Source organism: Gadus macrocephalus, chromosome 20 (genome assembly GCF_031168955.1).
Source record: "Gadus macrocephalus chromosome 20, ASM3116895v1".
Classification (NCBI taxonomy): Eukaryota; Metazoa; Chordata; class Actinopteri; order Gadiformes; family Gadidae; genus Gadus; species Gadus macrocephalus.
The window spans coordinates 11610707-11633869 of NC_082401.1; the positions used below are offsets into that span (position 1 = coordinate 11610707).

The window sequence follows — 23163 nt, forward strand, 5'->3', positions numbered from 1 at the left end:
CTGGAGCAGACCAGCCGAACACTCCCAGACTACAGGGCTGAAGTCTGAGGGAGGCTTTGAGGAGGAGGTGCTGAAAGAGAGACAGAGGAGACACCAGATACCCTGGACTGCAGAGGATGTATAATTCAGGAGGCCTCTCCATCCAGTCAGCTCCCCTGCTGGCTGACAGCCAGCCCTCCGGACACACGACGATATGAGGACACTTTCCTCAAAGGTATAGGGCAGGGTAATACAGTGTGAACACAGAGGAACAGTTCTCCCAGATAATGGAACCCTCAGGTAAACTATTTCAAGGTGTGGGGTCAGTTTTAAAAAAGGAAAACCAGGTGTAGTTGGTGAGGATGAGGAGTCCGTCATACTTAGGAGAGTGAAGCATAAAACAAACAAATAATCAGATTTCTGCTGTCTAGTCCATGTTTTTAATGTTTGGTAGACCAAGCATTTTGTTGCACAAAATTGCACAACATTTTTTGATAATTTGGTCAGCAAGAAGATTTCTAGTACGTTACAAGCTGACAACCAGATTGATCTAAGAACAGAGAATAGAAAGATCTGGAATAGAACTTACCTGTTCTATTGCCTCTTATTGAGAACCGGCACTAGATGTAATGACACCCTTTCTCCACTGGAGGTCCATGTTCAACAGTTAAACACAGCACCGTGTTTTACTGTGGAAAGGTTAGACAATGCATGCGGGACACGGGGTGTGTCTGTAAGGCAAGAGGATTTAACATCACTTGGAAGGTGCCAACAGTCCATTCAGAACATCTCTAACATATCCCCTGCTAAGATCAAATTATAGGGCCTATATACATATTTTTTTAATATCAACAATAAAAAGGAGCGTCTCTCCTGACTCCTTTGTGCTCCTCTCTCCTGATTGGACGGACGGAGTGACGCTGCTGGCGGAGCAGCTGCTGCACCGGAAAGAGGGTATACAACGTGCGCGCACACACACACACACACACACACACACACACACACACACACACACACACACACACACACACACACACACACACACACACACCTAAACACGCACGGATGAACGCACGCACACACGCACACAGCTGGAGATGCGACATGGGGCCGGCGGGTTATTGAGGTCCGAGTAGAAATAGAACACGAGAACTCTGTCACCCGGGAGGTGGACTGGTCTAGGAGGAGGACTCTGGACTGGGAGGTGGACTGGTCTAGGAGGAGGACTCTGGACTGGGAGGTGGACTGGTCTAGGAGGAGGACTGCTCTAGGAGGTGGACTGGTCTAGGAGGAGGACTGGTCTAGGAGGTGGACTGGTCTAGGAGGAGGACTCTGGACTGGGAGGTGGACTGGTCTAGGAGGAGGACTCTGGACTGGGAGGTGGACTGGTCTAGGAGGAGGACTGGTCTAGGAGGAGGACTGGTCTAGGAGGTGGACTGGTCTAGGAGGTGGACTGGTCTAGGAGGAGGACTCTGTCACCCGGGAGGTGGACTGGTCTAGGAGAAAGACTGGTCTAGGAGGTGGACTGGTTTCGGAGGAGGACTCTGTCACCCGGGAGGTGGACTGGTCTAGGAGAAGGACTGGTCAAGGAGGTGGACTGGTCTAGGAGGAGGACTCTGGACTGGCCGAACAGCGATTGATCAAATGAACCGTAAGTATGAAGCTTTTCTCCTGATCGGTACAAAAGGAGGATGAGACGATGAGAAGGGTGGAGGAGAGGATGAGGAGGGGGGATGAGGGGATGAGGAGGGGGGTGAAGGGATGAGGAGGGGGGATGAGGGTATGAGGAGGGCTGCTATTGGATCTCATTGTTGCCTCCATTGTGTTCACCTGACGACATGTCAGGACCACAGGAGCTGACTGTAGAAGGCTGCTGCGTGCCGTCGCTCACGGCGACATTATCAATGACAATACTGACCGGACTTACACTGAGAGTGTGTGTGTGTGTGTGTGTGTGTGTGTGTGTGTGTGTGTGTGTGTGTGTGTGTGTGTGTGTGTGTGTGTGTGTGTGTGTGTGTGTGTGTGTGTGTGTGTGTGTGTGTGAAACAAAGACCTGTTGGTGTAAATAATAACATGTGCCATAGACCTAGATGTTTGGGTGGGTATTAACATATGACATATACCTAGATGTTTTTGTCAATATATAACATGTATCATAGACCTATATGTTTTGGTCAATATATTACATGTAACATAGACATATATGTTTTTGTCAATATAACATATGTAACTTGTATTTAGCCTAGATGTTTGGGTTAATATAAAACATTATTCCTTCATTGCTTCAACCCCTTCATTCTAACCCCTTCATTCCAGAATAGACAAACGGCAGCTGCCCTGAAGCTTAAGGTAAGGTCATGCACATTTATTATTTTTTATATTATAATTGTATTATGTGTTATAATGTAAATTAAGGAGCTGTACTGAAAACAAGTTCCACCAGCCTGGCTGTGTGCTCATTAAAAGAATCAATCAAATACATTTATTATTATTACTATTAAATATATTTATCGAGAGGAGGAGGGGTTTAATGGTTAAGGCCTTAATGTCCTCTGGTCTTCATGTCCTCTGGTCTTAATGTCCCCTCTGGTCTTAATGTCCCCTCTGGTCTTAATGTCCTCTGGTCTTAATGTCCTCTGGTCATAATGTCCTCTGGTCTTCATGTCCCCTCTGGTCTTCATGTCCCCTCTGGTCTTAATGTCCTCTCTGGTCTTAATGTCCTCTGGTCTTAATGTCCTCTGGTCATAATGTCCTCTGGTCTTAATGTCCTCTGGTCTTAATGTCCCCTCTGGTCTTCATGTCCCCTCTGGTCTTCATGTCCCCTCTGGTCTTAATGTCCTCTCTGGTCTTAATGTCCTCTGGTCTTAATGTCCTCTGATCTTAATGTCCCCTCTGGTCTTAATGTCCTCTGGTCTTAATGTCCTCTGGTCTTAATGTCCCCTCTGGTCTTCATGTCCTCTGGTCTTAATGTCCCCTCTGGTCTTAATGTCCTCTGGTCTTAATGTCCCCTCTGGTCTTAATGTCCCCTCTGGTCTTAATGTCCTCTGGTCTTAATGTCCCCTCTGGTCTTCATGTCCCCTCTGGTCTTCATGTCCCCTCTGGTCTTAATGTCCTCTCTGGTCTTAATGTCCTCTGGTCTTAATGTCCTCTGATCTTAATGTCCCCTCTGGTCTTAATGTCCTCTGGTCTTAATGTCCTCTGGTCTTAATGTCCTCTGGTCTTAATGTCCTCTGGTCTTAATGTCCCCTCTGGTCTTAATGTCCTCTGGTCTTAATGTCCCCTCTGGTCTTAATGTCCCCTCTGGTCTTAATGTCCTCTCTGGTCTTAATGTCCTCTGGTCTTCATGTCCTCTCTGGTCTTAATGTCCTCTGGTCTTAATGTCCCCTCTGGTCTTCATGTCTCCTCTGGTCTGAATGTCTCCTCTGGTCTTCATGTCCTCTGTGTCCCGGTGTGCAGAGGAGCTATGAGTGGCAGGGTTAACCCTAACCCTATGAGGGGCGTTCTGAAGAGGAGGTTTGAGGAGGTGGAGGGGTCCCCATCCCCCCGCTCCTCCATCAGGGAGTCCGATGAGGAGCTGTCCTCGGAGAGCGGCGACAGCGCTGACAGCCTGAACCCGTCCGCCTTGGGACCCGTCGTCCGTGAGTAGACCCACCGGTCCACACGTTGTCCCGGGACCACCGCCTGGCCCCGGTCCACACGTTGTCCCGGGACCACCACTTGGACCCGGTCCACACGTTGTCCCGGGACCACCGCCTGGCCCCGGTCCACACGTTGTCCCGGGACCACCACTTGGACCCGGTCCACACGTTGCCCCGGGACCATCGCCTGGGTGGGGTCCAGCCATTCAACATGACATGAGAATAGTCGTCCCAATCAAACAATCAAACAATCCAGGGAATGAGCAGTCAATCCAACTGCCTTTCAGAGTGTCATCATTTTCTCCAGGATATAGTGCACACAACCTTGATATCTGAAAATATTATTATCATATTAATAGCATTATTATTACTAATATTTATGAAATGTTCCAGTACCCCCTTAAGGTGATCTGTTACTACCGCCTCTATTTGATCTGTTACTACAGCCTCTAGTTGATCCCTTACTACAGCCTCTAGTTGATCTGTTACTACAGCCTCTAGTCGATCTGTTACTACAGCCTCTAGTCGATCTGTTACTACAGCTTCTAGTTGATCCCTTACTACAGCCTCTAGTTGATCTGTTACTACAGCCTCTAGTTGATCTGTTACTACAGCCTCTAGTTGATCTGCTACTACAGCCTCTAGTTGATCTGTTACTACAGCCTCTAGTCGATCTGTTACTACAGCCTCTATTTGATCCGTTACTACAGCCTCTAGTTGATCCCTTACTACAGCCTCTAGTTGATCTGTTACTACAGCCTCTATTTGATCTGTTACTACAGCCTCTAGTTGATCCCTTACTACAGCCTCTAGTTGATCTGTTACTACAGCCTCTAGTCGATCTGTTACTACAGCCTCTAGTTGATCCCTTACTACAGCCTCTAGTTGATCTGTTACTACAGCCTCTAGTCGATCTGTTACTACAGCCTCTAGTCGATCTGTTACTACAGCCTCTAGTTGATCCCTTACTACAGCCTCTAGTTGATCTGTTACTACAGCCTCTAGTTGTTCTGTTACTACAGCCTCTAGTTGATCTGCTACTACAGCCTCTATTTGATCTGTTACTACAGCCTCTAGTCGATCTGTTACTACAGCCTCTATTTGATCTGTTACTACAGCCTCTAGTCGATCTGTTACTACAGCCTCTAGTCGATCTGTTACTACAGCCTCTATTTGATCCCTTACTACAGCCTCTAGTTGATCTGTTACTACAGCCTCTAGTTGATCTGTTACTACAGCCTCTAGTTGATCTGTTACTACAGCCTCTAGTTGATCTGCTACTACAGCCTCTAGTTGATCTGTTACTACAGCCTCTAGTCGATCTGTTACTACAGCCTCTAGTTGATCTGTTACTACAGCCTCTTGTTGATCTGTTACTACAGCCTCTAGTTGATCTGCTACTACAGCCTCTAGTTGATCTGTTACTACAGCCTCTAGTTGATCTGTTACTACAGCCTCTAGTCGATCTGTTACTACAGCCTCTTGTTGATCTGTTACTACAGCCTCTAGTTGATCTGTTACTACAGCCTCTTGTTGATCTGTTACTACAACATCTAGTAGATCTGTTACTACAGCCTCTAGTAGATCTGTTACTACAGCCTCTAGTCGATCTGTTACTACAGCCTCTTGTTGATCTGTTACTACAGCCTCTAGTTGATCTGTTACTACAGCCTCTTGTTGATCTGTTACTACAACATCTAGTAGATCTGTTACTACAGCCTCTAGTAGATCTGTTACTACAGCCTCTATGTTGGAGCTCCGCCATGAGGGCACAACCATTAGGGCCAACCGCCTGTGTTCTATGTTAGGATTACTTCTATACCATGCAGGCTACCTGGAGGTGACAGCCAGCAGCGCATTATTCATGCCCCCTGTTGGCCTCAGGGGGACTGTCCTTTAGAGCCCTGCAGAGGACCAGAGTGGGCGCCGCGTCCCATTAGGCATACCAGGCAATTGCTTGGGCCCCCGTCCGTCCGTCCGTCAACAATCGCTCCGAACCCCCCCGTCCCGTCCCCCCGTCAACAATCGCTCCGAACCCCCCCCCCCCCCCCGTCAACAATCGCTCCGAACCCCCCCCCCCCCCCGTCAACAATCGCTCCGAACCCCCCCCCCCCCCCCCTCAACAATCGGCCCCCTAAGAATTCTTGCTTGGGGCCCCCACACTACCTCGCAACGCCCCTGAGTGGATAGACATGAGAAAATATATTTAAAGACGTGGTAGGACCTGGGTACATGTCATAGGGGGTTGGGCTACCACCTTTCACAGGAGACACTCCATGTCTGGTGTTTAGTTAGCATCCCATATACAACCTGACCATGCTCTCTCTGCCGCACCTCTTTGTCCATCCGACCCTTCTCTTTCTCTGTGCTTCTTGCAGCTGACTCCGTATTGAAGAGGGGGAAACGCCGCCGCACCAGAAGGGTCCATTTTGAGAATGTAACAGTGTACTACTTTGGCCGCAGGCAGGGGTTCACCAGCGTTCCCAGTCAGGGGGGCAGCACGCTGGGTATGTCCAGCACACACAGCTGGGTGAGGCAGTACTCGCTGGGGGAGTTCGCCCTGGAACAAGAGAGACTACATCGGGACATGCTCCGGAACCACCTGAAGGAGGAGAGGGTCAACTCAATCAAACTCAAGGTACCTCCACATCAGGTCCATGTAACTCAAGGTACCTCCACATCAGGTCCATGTAACTCAAGGTATCTCCACATCAGGTCCATGTAACTCAAGGTACCTCCACATCAGGTCCATGTAACTCAAGGTACCTCCACATCAGGTCCATGTAACTCAAGGTACCTCCACATCAGGTCCATGTAACTCAAGGTACCTCCACATCAGGTCCATGTAACTCAAGGTATCTCCACATCAGGTCCATGTAACTCAAGGTACCTCCACATCAGGTCCATGTAACTCAAGGTACCTCCACATCAGGTCCATGTAACTCAAGGTACCTCCACATCAGGTCCATGTAACTCAAGGTACCTCCACATCAGGTCCATGTAACTCAAGGTACCTCCACATCAGGTCCATGTAACTCAAGGTACCTCCACATCAGGTCCATGTAACTCAAGGTACCTCCACATCAGGTCCATGTAACTCAAGGTACCTCCACATCAGGTCCATGTAACTCAAGGTACCTCCACATCAGGTCCATGTAACTGAAGGTACCTCCACATCAGGTCCATGTAACTGAAGGTACCTCCACATCAGGTCCATGTAACTGAAGGCACCATGCAGCTGTTCAGAACCACAGCTTCAGGACCAAGTAACTTGAAGAGAAAATATCTTTAAAATAAAGGATAACGTGATAAAAAATCAGCTGTTTATACTCCCATGGCAACTACTGCACTCCTGCTAACTCCTGCTGCACCTAAATTGCCCTCCTTAAGTCCCTGGAATCCCTCTTCCATGTTCCTTTTCAAACTGACTTTGATTTGAAGAGTTTCCTTCCTCGCCCTTCATGGTGCTCCGTATATGGGCTTAGAGATATGGACTTGGAGATATGGGCTTGGAGATATGGGCTTGGAGATATGGGCTTGGAGATATGGACTTGGAGATATGGGCTTGGAGATATGGGCTTGGAGATATGGGCTTGGAGATATGGACTTGGAGATATGGACTTTTTTGAGATGGGTTGTCATTGCTGTTTGATGCTAACGTTGTGAACTGTGATTGTGATAAAGGGCTACATGAATAGAAGTGAACTTTCACCTGACCTGGGACCTTAATGTCATCCCAGCTGAGCCAGGGCGGCTGGGGGGAGTCGGAGGAGGCCCAGGCGCTGGCGGCGGAGGACATCTCAGATGAGGACCTGGACAGCACGGAGGTGGACGAGTACTTCTTCCTGCAGCCCTTGACCACAAAGAAGAGGAGGGCTCTGCTGCGCTCCTCAGGGGTCAAGAAGATCGCCGTGGAGGAGAAGCACGAGCTGCGGGCCGTCCGCACGTCGCGGGAGGACTGCGGCTGCGACTGCAGGGCGTTCTGCGACCCTGAGACCTGCGCCTGCAGCGCGGCCGGGATCAAGTGCCAGGTGATCAGAGAGAAGGACCACCTAATGACCGCTGGCCCCAAGAATGGCTGCTGTCTATATTCTAATACTATCCGTATTTCATATCCTCATAACTACTCAGATCTGTATCCGTACCCAGTTGAATGGTGAACCCGTTGCTTGACCATTAACCTGTGGCTGGGTGTCCTCAGGTGGACCGCCTGGCTTTCCCCTGCGGCTGCACCCAGGAGGGCTGCAGCAACACCGCCGGCCGGCTGGAGTTCAGCCCCCTCCGGGTGCGGACCCACTTCCTGCACACCATCATGAAGCTGGAACTGGAGAAGAGCCGTGAGCAGCAGCAGCAGCCTCCCCCTGGCAACGGTTACCACGGTGAGAACGGAATGGGCAGCGGCAGCGCCCGGGTCCAGTCTCAGCATGGCCTGGAGTACGGCCTGTCGGATGCCCTTCCCCAGGGCCCCCTCATGCACCTGCAGACCCCCAGAGAGATGGACCAGCACCTGGAGGATGAAGAGGAGGAGGAGGATGATGAAGACGAGGAGGAGGAGAATGAGGAAGATGAGGAGGACGAAGAGGACAGCAGCAGTGTGTGCAGTGAAATCTCCGACTCCAGCACACAGAGCTTGGCTAACAGTGACTCTGAGGAGGATGAGGAGAACCAGGATGATGAAGATGAAGAAAAGGGGGTGATCTTCAAGAGCGGGGCCATACCCCATGTGTCCCCGCCGACCACCGCCTTGGGCTCCACAGAGGACTCTGGCGCTCAAGACGTGAACGGGAACAGGTGCTTGCCAGACTCGTCCCCTGGAGAGGTTCAGCTGGAGAGCTCCAGCAGCACAAAGGCCCCCAGCTCAGCCTGCCAACACCCTGACCCCCCGGAGAGAGAGCGCCCCACCTCCCAGGACCCACTGGGCAGAGTCCACACGCTGGGCGGAGTCCACACACTGGGCGGAGTCCACAATCTGGGCGGAGTAAACAAACTGGGCGGAGTCCACACACTGGGCGGAGTCCACACACTGGGCGGAGTCAACACACTGGGCGGGGTCTACACACTCGGCGGGGTCAACACACTGGACGAAGTCAACACACTGGGCGAAGTCAACACACTGGGCGGAGTCAACACGCTGGGCGGAGTCCACACCCAGGACAGGCAGCAGGCCTCGTCCCGTGGGCTAGCGCTAGAGCGCTACATGGATGACCCCCAGCCGGCCGGCCAGCGCCTCACGGCTGGTCCCCAGCCCCCCCTGCCCCCCAGCCCCCCCTGAGCGCCCCCCCCCCACCCCCCCCCCCGACCGGTACCGCCGTGCTGCGGGCCACCGTGCATCCAAACCAGACAGCAAAATCAAGACAGATGGAGCTTTCTCGGATCAGCCTCAGGCACAGAATCACAACCAGATAGTGTTCCAAAACCCTCTGAACGATCACGCTGGCTGTTCCTTTGGCAGCAGCAGCAGTGATAGAAGGAGTCATTGTTCAGGGCCTGCACAGGAAGAGACTAGGTTTAGTTGGCGTTCAGATGATCCCCTTGGCAGACCGTCGCCCTGAGGTCAGGGCCGTTCAGCGAGGTCCAGACCAGACTCAAGCGTCTCTTCTTGAAGCTTTCTACGATGAGCATGACCCACAATGCATCATAATGAGTCCACAATAAGACGTTGAGATGCCAATCATGTTGGAGTTGGGCTTCTTCCTCCACTATGCCATTTTGACGCCAGGATGAGAATGAGCACACACACGTGTTCTGCAGAGCAATGAGTCTGGTCCTTTCAGAGTTGAAGGCCCAATTTCAAGCCAAAATTGAACCTTATATTTAATATATAGAATACGTCTACTACTTGTGTCAAATGTGCAAAAGAAAGTTTGTTTATGAGTTATGCAGAGCATCATTTATATTGTACATTATCTTTATAGTTATACGCATGCTGTCTTAAGAATCCCAATGGTGTTTCAGAAAAGCTGGCCAATGTTTATTGCGAATACACATATATATCTATATCTATATATACACACACATACACAGGTATATTATATCTTATAATACTGTATATATAATGTTAATTTTTCTTGTCAGTAATCTTTTCTGTGTTTTTCTAAAGGAATGCCACACTGCTCCCTGACTTCACTTGGTATCTCTTTAATACACAACATGACGTCTAAAATGTGGCAGGAACATCCCAGAAGCACTCTGGATAGCTACTGCAGCCCATTAAGGTTCACTCACAGCTTACAGGGAACTGTACCCCCTAAAGGTTCACTCACAGCTAACAGGGAACTGTACCCCCTAAAGGTTCACTCACAGCTAACAGGGAACTGTACCCCCTAAAGGTTCACTCACAGCTAACAGGGAACTGTACCCCCTAATGGTTCACTCACAGCTAACAGGGTACTGTACCCCCTAAAGGTTCACTCACAGCTAACAGGGTACTGTACCCCCTAAAGGTTCACTCGCAGCTAACAGGGAACTACCCCCTAAAGGTTCACTCACAGCTAACAGGGAACTGTACCCCCTAATGGTTCACTCACAGCTAACAGGGAACTACCCCCTAAAGGTTCACTCACAGCTAACAGGGAACTACCCCCTAAAGGTTCACTCGCAGCTAACAGGGAACTGTAACCCCTAAATGTTCACTCACAGCTAACAGGGAACTGTACCCCCTAAAGGTTCACTCACAGCTAACAGGGAACTGTACCCCATAAAAGTTCACTCACAGCTAACAGGGAACTGTACCCCCTAAAGGTTCACTCACAGCTAACAGGGTACTGTACCCCCTAAAGATTATGACCACTTACAGCTAACAGGGTACTGTACCCCATAAAGGTCATGTCCACTAACAACTTACAGGATACTGTACCCCCTAAATTCCCCCTTACAGCTAACAGGGTACTGTACCCCCTGAAGGTCATGTCCACTAACAACTAGCCCTAAAGGATCACTAACATCTTACAGTCATGGACATTTGGTGGAAATAGGATTAGATGGAAACTTGAAATAGTTGAAACATTTCCGGGGGACCACAGCTATTAGTGTTTTAGTAATGGAACTGAGAACAGGTTTACACATATTCCACTGTTAGGACTTGTTTGTCTATCAATTGAGATGATAATCATGCAGGCCCATTAATTAGCGTTCTTCTAATCATTTACGAAATGATCAAAGATTAAGAGGGAAATAAATTAGTGTTCAATCAAAACAATTATATATTTCCCAATATATGTATATTTTTATGAGGTATGAAAGAACAGGTTAGCATAAGTGAAACCATGACTATATTAAGCCTCTTACCATATATTCAATAGCCTCCGAGTTTAAAAAAAAATCTTTCCCACACTAATAGTTCACGAAAGCATTGTGCTTGTTAAGCTCTTAGCCCCTGCATTACGGAATATCTGCCCTGCCCTCAATACCTTCCAATCATTATCATCAGGTAAAACTGTCTGTGCCTCGAATGGCTCAGAGATAAACGCACTGAAGGCTAACATCACACTGAAGTCAACATACCCCTAACATCAACATACCGTTACCATGCCACTGAAATCAACATACCCCTACATTTTGCCAAAGTAGACGAGAAGGAAGGGGTCAGGAAGAATAGCTGCTGTGTTGGATTGATTAGATATTTATTCAGAATCATGTCTATAATATTATTATATTTATTGTGGCTAAACTAAAACGTCTATGTCGAGTCCCATTTGTTTTATACTGGTTGTGATTTGTAGAATTGTCACAGGCCTAATTTATTTGGTTTTGATTCATATTCTGTGAAACCGGATACATTTTGCACAAAATGTTATATACATGTTAGAAATCTATTTGTTTCTTATGGTAGATTAAAACCAAAATCCTTCTCATGTCGTTTCCTTTTTACCATGGTTTACAAATGAACAGAATCGATATAAAAATCCGAGTTAATGAGCGGCTGGAGCCAGAAGAGATGACCTCACATTACACAGGAATATGAGGACAGTAGTGACTCCTCCCCTTCCTGGTCAGCGACAAGGAAGGGGAGGAGCCAGCAAGAGATGACCTCCCATCACACAGGAATGTGAGGACAGTAGTGGCTCCTCCCCTTCCTGGTCAGCGACCAGGAAGGGGAGGAGCCAGCAGGAGATGACCTCCCATCACACAGGAATGTGAGGACAGTAGTGGCTCCTCCCCTTCCTGGTCGATGACCACTGCGTGTACAGAACAGCAGGAGATGAGGGCATAGTGGCCTCCACATCTTTAGTGGCACACAATACAACAAGAAACAAATAATATACAACAGCTCATTAATTACATTTATAATCTAAATATCTCCCACCTGGGAGGTATAAATCAAGTTTCTCAGAACATATAAATAAGCAACTTGGTCAAACAAATTCTAACCTTTAGAAAGGGTTTGTAATGACCATAAATGGAAACATCTTAGCAAACTAAACTGTTTATTACAATCCATTGTGCAAGAAAATAAAAAATTGGATTTTCAAACACAAACTATAAATATAGACTTTTGAAAAGCTGATTGAATGTTTTACAATCGTATCTGCAACAGCAACTTTTAACTAGAACTGCAAGCAGTTATGCAGGGGTCCAAGAAATGTGCATTTCGCCGGCACAAATTTTCACAAAAGTTAAATACTGATAATAAATGCAGTCCTCAGCCCCAAACACGGAGGTCAGAGAGGATCGGTAGTGAATAGGGTGGATCTTGGGCCGTAATTCATTCCGCTTTGTTTAAAGCTTTTTGATCCCGTTTACGCTGCTGAAGGGATTTCAGCCATTTGATACAACTCAGTAATCTGGGCAAATCTGTGCTACATCAAAAAAATACCCATTGAATTCTATTTTTTTTTTTGTAGGTTGTGTAAATAAGTAAAAAAAAAATATATATATATATATATATTCAACCTCAACAAGGCACTTGTCATAACACAATTCTTTGAATTTAAAATACTAATCACATATTTTGTAAAAACAGAAAAATGCAATTGACGCATTAAAAGCAGATAAATAAAATGTTTTTTTTTAAAGTATTTGAGTAAAAGCGCATTTTTTTCCCATTAAAAGTCCATAATTTTATATCTATATAATTAAACCTGATCTGTCAGTTACCAGTTATCCCGCTGGTCTCTTAGGCCTTACCTAGCGGCCATGTTGGTTCCGCCTCTGATCTGAACCTCCGTATTCATTCCATCACCCTGCAGTGTTTAGAGTCAGGATGGCCACCAGCTGAATAAGGCTAATTTCCGGTTCCTTTCAGCGGTGGCATCCCCTTCTCCAGAGCTCCCATGAAGGTCCAGAGCTGAAGGTCCAGAGCTGAAGGTCCAGAGCTCATATGAAGGTCCAGAGCTCATATGAAGGTCCAGAGCTCATATGAAGGTCCAGAGCTGAAGGTCCAGAGCTCATATGAAGGTCCAGAGCTGAAGGTCCAGACCTCATATGAAGGTCCAGAGCTTATATGAAGGTCCAGAGCTGAAGGTCCAGACCTCATATGAAGGCCCAGAGCTCTCATATGAAGGCCCAGAGCTCTCATATGAAGGTCCAGAGCTGAAGGTCCAGAGCTCATATGAAGGCCCAGAGCTCTCATATGAAGGTCCAGAGCTGAAGGTCCAGAGCTCATATGAAGGCCCAGAGCTCTCATATGAAGGTCCAGAGCTGAAGGTCCAGAGCTCATATGAAGGTCCAGAGCTGTGAGCGGTCCGAGGCGTCGCAGCCCGCCAGCGCCGGCTGGCCGCTCCCAGCACTGAGGCACATGTCGGCCCCTCGGAGGTAGAACAGGTGGTTCTGTAAAGAGAACGATAAACCATCACAAGCACTTATTACCACAGGTATGTTCATATACAAGCCTGCGACATTTAAGAATGATACGTCGACCAGCAGTTCCTCCTCAGTGGAGATGCGGAGACACAGCGCGGTTTATCAGCGATTTTAGTTTCAGACTCTGCGTTTCAGACTCCATGTGAAGCCTCCGCGTCCCTATTGGTCGACGAGCGGACCTCTAAGCATGTGACTTGACAACTCGTCCAAGAGTTGTGCCTGAACTGCAGCGAGTCTCCGGTCAATCTAGAGGGAGTGTAGTGGAGAGCTACCGTCTACATCTCTCACGTTCCCTACTGCAGACATAACCACTTTCTTTTTGCATGCAATCCCACAACCGTCTTTCAGTTCAAAGCACAGGTTGCCCCTTGATGTAGTCAGCCCTTGCTGATCTAATCAATACATTTAAAAAAAGCTTCTCCGTACTCACATCTTTCAGCTCCCACTCCTGCTCTGCGCCCACCAACGTGTGCTTGCCTTTGTATTGGCAATCCTCCAGTTTCACCAGTCCATCTTTCCCGTGCAAACACAGCTCCTTCTGAATGTTGTGGCGAATCTCTTGGTGTGAGGAGTACTCAAAATACTACAACAGAAACCCCATGAGGAGCGTGAGAAACCACTCAGTAATCAGACCTTCCTACCGTCCCTTCAGCCAATCAGAGCCGGTGGAGCTCACCTGGTTTCCTCCCAGCCCGTGGCAGGGGTACATGATGAGCTGCTTCCCACCCTCGTTGTCCTCGCCTGCGTCCAGGCACGCCTCCTTCCCCTCGCTCCTGACCTGCGGGCGAAGGAGGGGTCATCCCGTGTAGCGCCCAGAGAGCCCCCCCTCACATGGAGCTCCACCCACGAGGGACGGGAATCAAAGCTCAGCTGAGGAGCAGGGGCCCTACTCCCTCCCTCTGCCTAACAGAGAAGCCTTCCCCCCCGCCCTGACCCACAGGAGGAGGAGGAGGAGGGTGTGTTTGTGTCTCACCGAGCCAAACTGTGGAGGATGAAGGTCTGGCATGAAGACCTCCGGGTAGACGGTGTTCAGGAACCACGTGAAGGTCTTACACTGGAGCCGCTGACGGAGCTGCACCCGCCGCGAGACATCTCCGAAGGCCCCCTGTGTGAACCAACTCATCACCTCAACATAGAACCAACTCATCACAATCATAGAACCAACTCATCCCCTCAACATAGAACCAACTCATCACTTCAGCATAGAACCAACTCATCACCATCATAGAACCAACTCATCCCCTCAACATAGAACCAACTCATCTACATCATAGAACCAACTCATCACCATCATAGAAACAACTCATCATCACCATCATAGAACCAACTCATCCCCTCAACATCGAACCAATTCATCCCCTCAACATAGAACCAGCTCATCACCATCATCGAACCAAGTCATCACCATCATAGAACCAACTCATCCCCTCAACATTGAACCAATTCATCCCCTCAACATCGAACCAACTCTTCACCATCATCGAACCAACTCATCACCATCATAGAACCAACTTATCACCATCATAGAACTAACTCATAACCTCAACGTAGAACCAACTCATCACCTCAACATAGAACCAACTCATCCCCATCATAGAACCAACTCATCACCATCATAGAAACAACTAATCACCATCATAGAACCAACTCATCACCATCATATAACCAACTCATCACCATAGAACCAACTCATCACCATCATAGAACCAACTCATCACCATCATAGAACCAACTCTTCACCTCAACATAGAACCAACTCATCCCCTCAACATAAAACCAACTCATCACCATCATAGGACCAACTCATCACCATCATAGAATCAACTCATCACCATCATAGAACCAACTCATCACCATCATAGAACCAACTCATCACCATCATAGGACCAACTCATCACCATCATAGAATCAACTCATCACCATCATAGAACCAACTCATCACCATCATAGAACCAACTCGTCATCACCATCATAGAACCAACTCATCACCATCATCAAACCAACGCATCACTATCATAGAACCAACTCATCACCATCATAGAACCAACTCATCACCATCATAGGACCAACTCATCACCATCATAGAATCAACTCATCACCATCATAGAACCAACTCATCACCATCATAGAACCAACTCGTCATCACCATCATAGAACCAACTCATCACCATCATAGAATCAACTCATCACCATCATAGAACCAACTCATCACCATCATAGAACCAACTCGTCATCACCATCATAGAACCAACTCATCACCATCATCAAACCAACGCATCACTATCATAGAACCAACTCATCACCATCATAGAACCAACTCATCACCATCATAGAACCAACTCATCACCATCATCAAACCAACTCATCACCATCATCGAACCAAGTCATCACCATCATAGAACCAACTCATCCCCTCAACATTGAACCAATTCATCCCCTCAACATCAAACCAACTCTTCACCATCATCGAACCAACTCATCACCATCATAGAACCAACTTATCACCATCATAGAACCAACTCATAACCTCAACGTAGAACCAACTCATCACCTCAACATAGAACCAACTCATCCCCATCATAGAACCAACTCATCACCATCATAGAAACAACTAATCACCATCATAGAACCAACTCATCACCATCATATAACCAACTCATCACCATAGAACCAACTCATCACCATCATAGAACCAACTCATCACCATCATAGAACCAACTCTTCACCATCATAGAACCAACTCTTCACCATCATAGAACCAACTCTTCACCATCATAGAACCAACTCTTCACCATCATAGAACCAACTCTTCACCTCAACATAGAACCAACTCATCCCCTCAACATAGAACCAACTCATCCCCTCAACATAAAACCAACTCATCACCATCATAGGACCAACTCATCACCATCATAGAATCAACTCATCACCATCATAGAACCAACTCATCACCATCATAGAACCAACTCATCACCATCATAGGACCAACTCATCACCATCATAGAATCAACTCATCACCATCATAGAACCAACTCATCACCATCATAGAACCAACTCGTCATCACCATCATAGAACCAACTCATCGCCATCATCAAACCAACGCATCACTATCATAGAACCAACTCATCACCATCATAGAACCAACTCATCACCATCATCAAACCAACTCATCACCATCATAGAACCAACTCATCACCATCATCAAACCAACTCATCACCATCATAGAACCAAGTCATCACCATCATAGAACCAAGTCATCACCATCATAGAACCAACTTATCACCATCATAGGACCAACTCATCACCATCATAGAACCAACTTATCACCACCATAGGACCAACTCATCACCTCAGCATAGAACCGACTCATCACCTCAGGTACATTGCTCCATTCTCACCACTATATTGGTAATAATTGGACTCAGTAATAACAGTAAGCAGAGCCAGGTACACACAGTCTGTGGCGTCCGGGTGGAGCCCCCGGCCTTCATGAGGGCTTGATGAGGGCTTAAGACCAGCAGCTTGTCATTTACTGGAGCGGGAGCCTTCCTGAGGCGCTCATCCTCATGTTTTAACTACAGCAATAACACTTAGTGTGGCTGTGATGGGCCAACCTGCTGCCAGTTCTTTGGAGACTCTTTTGGCTCCAACATGGAACACGTGTTCAGACCGCGCCTCGCTGGGACATCCATCCACCTGCCTCAACTCGCCCGGTCAGACATGTTGGCTGATCAGCCTGAAGCTCCCAGCTTTAACTCAGCTCCACTCATCTCTGACTCAGCTCCACTCATCTCTGACTCAGCTCCACTCATCTCTGACCCAGCTAGGCGTTTCATGCTGTAAGGATTGGCTGCTTGCTCCGGATCAAAGTGCGTAAGTAGTCAGCCAGTCAGCCAGCCAGCCAGCCAGCCAGCCAGCTAGTCGGTTCGGGGGGGAGGTACCTGTATGGCCAGCTGTCCCGCCTGCTGGTTGCGGCGGTAGAAGATCTCCTTGTACTCGTCCATCCAGACCTCGGCCAGCCTCACCTGGTTGCGGGCGATCACCTGGGTGCCCTTTGGGAAGGAGTGGGGGCTCTTGTTGCGGAACACGTGACCAACGACCGAGCAGGGCAGGATCTCCAGCTGCCCACCACACTGCCACACCTGCACACACACACACACAGCTGATGTCACACACTGCCACACCTGCACACACACACACACAGCTGATGTCACACACACACACACACACACACACACACACACACACACACACACACACACACACACACACACACACACACACACACACACACACACACACACACACACACACACACACACACACACACTCTACCCTAAAGGACATCTCGATGTTCTCGCCGCCCCAGATCTCCATCTCCTCGTCGTAGCTGCCGATGTGGTAGAAATATTCTTTAGAGATTGAAAAGAGGCCTCCAGCAAACGTAGGGGTCCTGTTGAGAAGAAGGTTCACAAGGTGTCAGTCAGACGGCCTGCACCTAGCCAACACGCCTGGTCCATCCATGCTGGTCAGTCTGCTGGTCTGAGGACAGCATGGGAATACTTAAGGGAATAATCCACAGGGGGGGGGGGGGGGGAAATCAGACTTCTACAGAACTCAAATCACAGAACGCAGCACGAGTCAACGCGGGATGGGAAGGAGCTTGCTAACTACTGGTAGACTAGGCCTAACCTCAGAGAGTCTTACTGATGGGGTAGACTAGGCCTAACCTCAGAACAGTCTTACCTGATGGGGTAGACTAGGCCTAACCTCAGAGAGTCTTACTGATGGGGTAGACTAGGCCTAACCTTAGAGAGTCTTACTGATGGGGTAGACTAGGCCTAACCTTAGAGAACAGTCTTACTAATGGGGTAGACGAGGCCTAACCTCAGAGAACAGTCTTACCTGATGGGGTAGACTAGGCCTAACCTCAGAGAACAGTCTTACCTGATGGGGTAGACTAGGCCTAACCTCAGAGAGTCTTACTGATGGGGTAGACTAGGCCTAACCTCAGAGAACAGTCTTACCTGATGGGGTAGACTAGGCCTAACCTCAGAGAACAGTCTTACCTGATGGGGTAGACTAGGCCTTACCTTAGAGAACAGTCTTACTGATGGGGTAGACTAGGCCTAACCTCAGAGAGTCTTACTGATGGGGTAGACTAGGCCTAACCTCAGAGAACAGTCTTACTGATGGGGTAGACTAGGCCTAACCTCAGAGAACAGTCTTACCTGATGGGGTAGGTCTCATCTTTCCTCCTCTGCTTCTCGTGCTCCGGTAGGCTCTCCCAGCCGAAGGACAAGCCCCAGTCGAAGTTCCCCCGGTTGTGGTTCTGGCCGTAGGGCGATGGCTTCATGAACTCGAAGGTGTTGAGGTCGATGGTGGTGATGTCAGGGCTCACCACTGCTGTGTAGTTCTCCGCTATCCTGGCCAGCAGCGGCTCCAGCCAGCCGCTGAAGCACTCGCCTGTGAAGGGGAACCTTATGATGAAGAGCCAGGGAGCCTTGGAGCTCCAGCTCCAACACTTACTGGGCTGATAGGTCTTGGAAGGGGAGGCAGGGCCGCTGGTGTACAGTGAACTCACAGTGAGCATCCAGGAAGGTGAGGGTGTCCCCAGTGGCCACCGAGGCCCCCAGCAGGCGCGCTGTGATCAGACCTTTCCGCTCTCGCTGGCGCACCACGCGGACCTGGCCCAGCGGCTTGAGGAACGCGTCCAGGCCGCCCTGCAGCGCCTCTTGAAGGACAGGAGCTCAGTTCAGACAAACACAGAGACAGAGACAGAGACAGAGACAGAGACAGAGACAGAGACAGACAGACAGACAGACAGACAGACAGACAGACAGACAGACAGACAGACAGACAGACAGACAGACAGAGCTACCGTCCACGCTAGCGTCGTCCACCAGGATGACCTCCTTGAGCAGCCGGGCGGGGGCCGTGTGCAGCACGCTGAACACCGTCCTCATCAGCGTGCTCCAGGCCTCGTTGTGGAACACGATGATGACGCTGGTGGTCGGCAGCGGCGGGCAGCGGGCGAACGTCTGCTCCAGGCACCTGGAGGTCAAACACAGCCATGTTGTACCTGTGGGGACACCTGATGCTCCCCTGGTCTCACTGGTATGGTTATGCTGGGCCACTGGTATTGTTACACTGGGCTACTGCTGGTATGGTTATACTGGGCTACTGCTGGTATGGTTATACTGGGCTACTGGTATGGTTATACTTGAGTACTGGTATGGTTATGCTGGGCTACTGGTATGGTTATACTGGGCTACTGGTATGGTTATGCTGGGCTACTGGTATGGTTATACTGGGCTACTGGTATGGTTATACTGGGCTACACGTCACCCACATGAAGCAAAGGCACTGAAGAAATAATTGATTAACATATGGTGGCATTTATTGATTTCCCTGATGGCCTGAAGATATGGACTCTATGACACTAGAACTCAATCCACTCTGTGACCCTCAACCCACCAAAGGTCCTTTCCGCTTACGATTGATATTTGACTATTTAGCAGACGTTTTTATCCCAAGGGGGACAGTGCATTCTCGGCCTGCATTAACAAGCAGCTAGTTTGACGCCTGGTTCAACTACATACTCATCATTGATCAACATATTGGAGGCGTATTATCAGGAGTATTCTATGTATTCAATGTGTCAGCAACTACCTTTTACCGGCCCCAGACCCCCACTCTGGGGGTCTGGTGTCGGGCCCCCGGCCCCTAACCCCGCCCCTAACCCCGCCCCCACTTTGGGGGTCTGGTGTGGGGCCCCCGGCCCCTAACCCGGCCCCTGGTCACCCCTCACTCTGGGGGTCTGGTGTGGGGCCCCTGGACCCTAACCCCACCCCTGGTCACCCCTCACTCAGGGGGTCTGGTGTGGGGCCCCCGGCCCCTAACCCCGCCCCCTGTCGGCCCTCACTCTGGGGGTCTGGTGTGGGGCCCCCGGCCCCTAACCCGGCCCCTGATCACCCCTCACTCTGGGAGTCTGGTGTGGGGCCCCTGGACCCTAACCCCACCCCTGGTCACCCCTCACTCAGGGGGTCTGGTGTGGGGCCCCCGGCCCCCGGCCCCTAACCCCGCCCCCTGTCGGCCCTCACTCTGGGGGTCTGGTGTGGGGCCCCCGGCCCCTAAGCACGCCCCTGGTCACCCCTCACTCAGGGGGTCTGGTGTGGGGCCCCCGGCCCCTAACCCCGCCCCCTGTCGGCCCTCACTCTGGGGGTCTGGTGTGGGGCCCCCGGCCCCTAAGCACGCCCCTGGTCACCCCTCACTCAGGGGGTCTGGTGTGGGGCCCCCGGCCCCTAACCCCGCCCCTGTCGGCCCTCACTCTGGGGGTCTGGTGTGGGGCCCCCCGCCCCTAACCCCGCCCCTGTCGGCCCTCACTCTGGGGGTCTGGTGTGGGGCCCCCCGCCCCTAACCCCGCCCCTGTCGGCCCTCACTCTGGGGGTCTGGTGTGGGGCCCCCCGCCCCTAACCCCGCCCCTGTCGGCCCTCACTCTGGGGGTCTGGTGTGGGGCCCCCCGCCCCTAACCCCGCCCCCTGTCGGCCCTCACTCTGGGGGTCTGGTGTCGGGCCCCAGGCCGCGGCTCAGGGAGATGCGGTCGCTGGCGTACAGGTTGAAGCAGTGCTTCTCCTCGCCGCGCTGCTTCTCCTGCTGCTGCGCGGGGGTCAGGGAGTCTGTGAGGAAGGCCCCCCCCGAGGCCCCCGGGGCCCGCGGGTCCTGGGGGGGCCGCTCCAGGGCGGGGCGCAGCTCGGCGGCGCCGTAGCGGCCCGGGGGACAGCCCCTCCCCCCTGGGCCCCGCCGGCGCTCGGGGGCCCGGATCTGCAGGTCGGGGAGCAGCTGGTGGACGGCGCCCAGGACCCGGCCCAGCACAGAGCCCCGCCCCCCCGCCGAGGTGGGGGGAGGTGGGGCGCCCGGGTCCTGGGCCGGGCGCCCCACCTCCCACTGCATCAGGAACAGCACCGTCACAAACACCAGCGCCAACAGCACCACCTTCACAGGGCGGAGCCACCGCCGCAGCACCCTGCGGAGCCCAGGCATCAGGGAGACAGGGCCTGGGGACAGACAGACAGGCATCAGGGAGACAGGGCCTGGGGACAGACAGACAGGCATCAGGGAGACAGGGCCTGGGGACAGACAGACAGGCAGACAGACAGGCATCAGGGAGACAGGGCCTGGGGACAGACAGACAGGCAACAGGGAGACAGGGCCTGGGGACAGACAGACAGGCATCAGGGAGACAGGGCCCGGGGACAGACAGACAGGCATCAGGGAGACAGGGCCCGGGGACAGACAGACAGGCATCAGGGAGACAGGGCCTGGGGACAGACAGACACCCAAAGAACACCCCAGTGGACACTGGTGAGTTAAGGGAGAGACGGATGGTGCTAAACTCAGTGAGTTGACACTGGTGAGTTAAGGGAGAGACGGATGGTGCTAAACACAGTGAGTTGACACTGGTGAGTTAAGGGAGAGACGGATGGTGCTAAACACAGTGAGTTGACACTGGTGAGTTAAGGGAGAGACGGATGGTGCTAAACACAGGGATATTCTTGAGCAAAACCTGTACCACTCGTGCGTGATTTGACTCTAGGACGGAGGTTCACCTTCCAGCAGGACAATGACCCCAAACACACTGCTAAAGCAACACTTGAGTGGTTTAATGTATTAGAATGGCTTGGTCGAAGCCCAGACCTCAATCCAATAGAAAATCTGTGGTCAGACTTAAAGATGGCTGTTCACAAGCATTACATCCCAACTTGAAGGAGCTGTAGCGGTTTTGCAATGAGGAATGGGCAGAAAAAACAGTGGCAAGATGTGGCAAGCTCATAAAGACTCATTCAAAGCGACTTGCAGCTGTGATTGCCCAAAGGTGGCTCTACAAAGTATTGCATTTAGGGGGGGTGAATAGTTAGGCACATTAACTTTGTTATTTTGTCCTATTTGTTGTCTGCCTCACGTTAATAAAAAAAACACATATTCAAATTTGTGGGCATGTTCTGTAAATTAAATGATGTAAATCCTCAAACAACCCATGTTAATTCCAGGTTGCAAGGCAACAAAATACGAAAAATGCCCAGGGGGCTGAATACTTTTGCAAGGCACTGTAGGTTCCTAGGCTATATGAAAACATAGGTTATAATATGAAGAACTCTTAACACACTTGGAATCAAATGAAGACAACGATTGTAAATATATTCCAATATAAAGTAATCTGATATTGTAATATGAAGACCCATGAACGCACCAGACGGAGCCCGAATCAAACCCTTTGAGTTTGAATCAGAGTTGAGTTCTTCTGAGAACGATGACGCCCATCGGACGAGGAGAACATCAGCGGTCGGCAGTTCTGAAAAGTCCAACCTTCTGCTTCAACTTCTAAACTTCTTGTTTGTTTGTTTGTTTCTTTGCTTGTTTTTCTCTAAAGTAAAGACCGCTGCGGGCGACCCCTCCTCGCGCTGCCACACTTCCGTCTCGCGGGTCCAGGTGCGTTCCCTCAGGTAGAGGGCGGAGTCCTTCCAGTGCGCATGCGTGGTCCTAGACAGGTCTGAGTTGGTCGTTAAAGTCCGTATCCCCGATAATAACCCTATACGATATGTTAGTAATAATGACTCTCGGTTAGGCCTGCATTGTTGGGTATAACTAACATGGTCCGACAGTCTTTGGTCACTTTGCCGAAAGTGTTCCGATATCGAAATCGGATTCCCCGCAGAAGTCTGATCAATAAAGGAGATCTTAAT

The 23163-nt window shown here is 50.2% G+C and overlaps 2 protein-coding genes and 3 long non-coding RNA genes across 13 annotated transcripts; 2 read left to right on the forward strand and 3 right to left on the reverse strand.

Annotated features, from left to right (window-relative positions):
- Window positions 1-939: 939 nt before the first annotated feature.
- csrnp3 (cysteine-serine-rich nuclear protein 3) lies at window positions 940-11470 on the forward strand. 7 transcript variants are annotated; one of them, XM_060040017.1, is made up of 6 exons: window positions 940-1465; window positions 1500-1630; window positions 3436-3617; window positions 5996-6255; window positions 7358-7648; window positions 7819-11470. In XM_060040017.1, the coding sequence occupies exons 3-6, from the start codon at window positions 3443-3445 to the stop codon at window positions 8887-8889; spliced, it is 1797 nt and encodes a 598-aa protein (XP_059896000.1). In that variant the 5' UTR covers window positions 940-1465; window positions 1500-1630; window positions 3436-3442; the 3' UTR covers window positions 8890-11470. The 7 variants fall into 7 exon arrangements, with proteins under 7 accessions (XP_059896000.1, XP_059896001.1, XP_059896002.1 ...); XM_060040018.1 differs by having other exon boundaries at window positions 940-1427; window positions 1517-1630; XM_060040019.1 differs by having other exon boundaries at window positions 940-1410; window positions 1538-1630.
- Window positions 11216-12190, reverse strand: LOC132448592 (uncharacterized). Its single transcript, XR_009523393.1, has 2 exons — window positions 11647-12190; window positions 11216-11595 (listed from the first exon to the last, which is right to left on the reverse strand). It is a non-coding gene; the product is annotated as an uncharacterized LOC132448592 (long non-coding RNA).
- Window positions 12191-12227: 37 nt separating this feature from the next.
- On the forward strand, window positions 12228-13183 carry LOC132448251 (uncharacterized). The gene is made up of 3 exons (XR_009523338.1): window positions 12228-12923; window positions 12981-13046; window positions 13120-13183. It is a non-coding gene; the product is annotated as an uncharacterized LOC132448251 (long non-coding RNA).
- galnt3 (UDP-N-acetyl-alpha-D-galactosamine:polypeptide N-acetylgalactosaminyltransferase 3 (GalNAc-T3)) lies at window positions 13120-22997 on the reverse strand. 3 transcript variants are annotated; one of them, XM_060039371.1, is made up of 11 exons: window positions 22671-22997; window positions 20976-21549; window positions 19302-19474; window positions 19005-19154; window positions 18652-18886; window positions 17756-17873; window positions 17362-17562; window positions 14392-14523; window positions 14095-14196; window positions 13849-14001; window positions 13120-13385 (listed from the first exon to the last, which is right to left on the reverse strand). In XM_060039371.1, exons 2-11 carry the CDS (start codon window positions 21533-21535, stop codon window positions 13272-13274), a joined length of 1938 nt encoding a protein of 645 aa, XP_059895354.1. In that variant the 5' UTR covers window positions 21536-21549; window positions 22671-22997; the 3' UTR covers window positions 13120-13271. The 3 variants fall into 3 exon arrangements, with proteins under 3 accessions (XP_059895354.1, XP_059895355.1, XP_059895356.1); XM_060039372.1 differs by having other exon boundaries at window positions 20976-21513; window positions 22671-22995; XM_060039373.1 differs by having other exon boundaries at window positions 20976-21477; window positions 22671-22991.
- On the reverse strand, window positions 19610-20331 carry LOC132448252 (uncharacterized). The gene is made up of 2 exons (XR_009523339.1): window positions 20225-20331; window positions 19610-20115 (listed from the first exon to the last, which is right to left on the reverse strand). It is a non-coding gene; the product is annotated as an uncharacterized LOC132448252 (long non-coding RNA).
- Window positions 22998-23163: the final 166 nt, after the last annotated feature.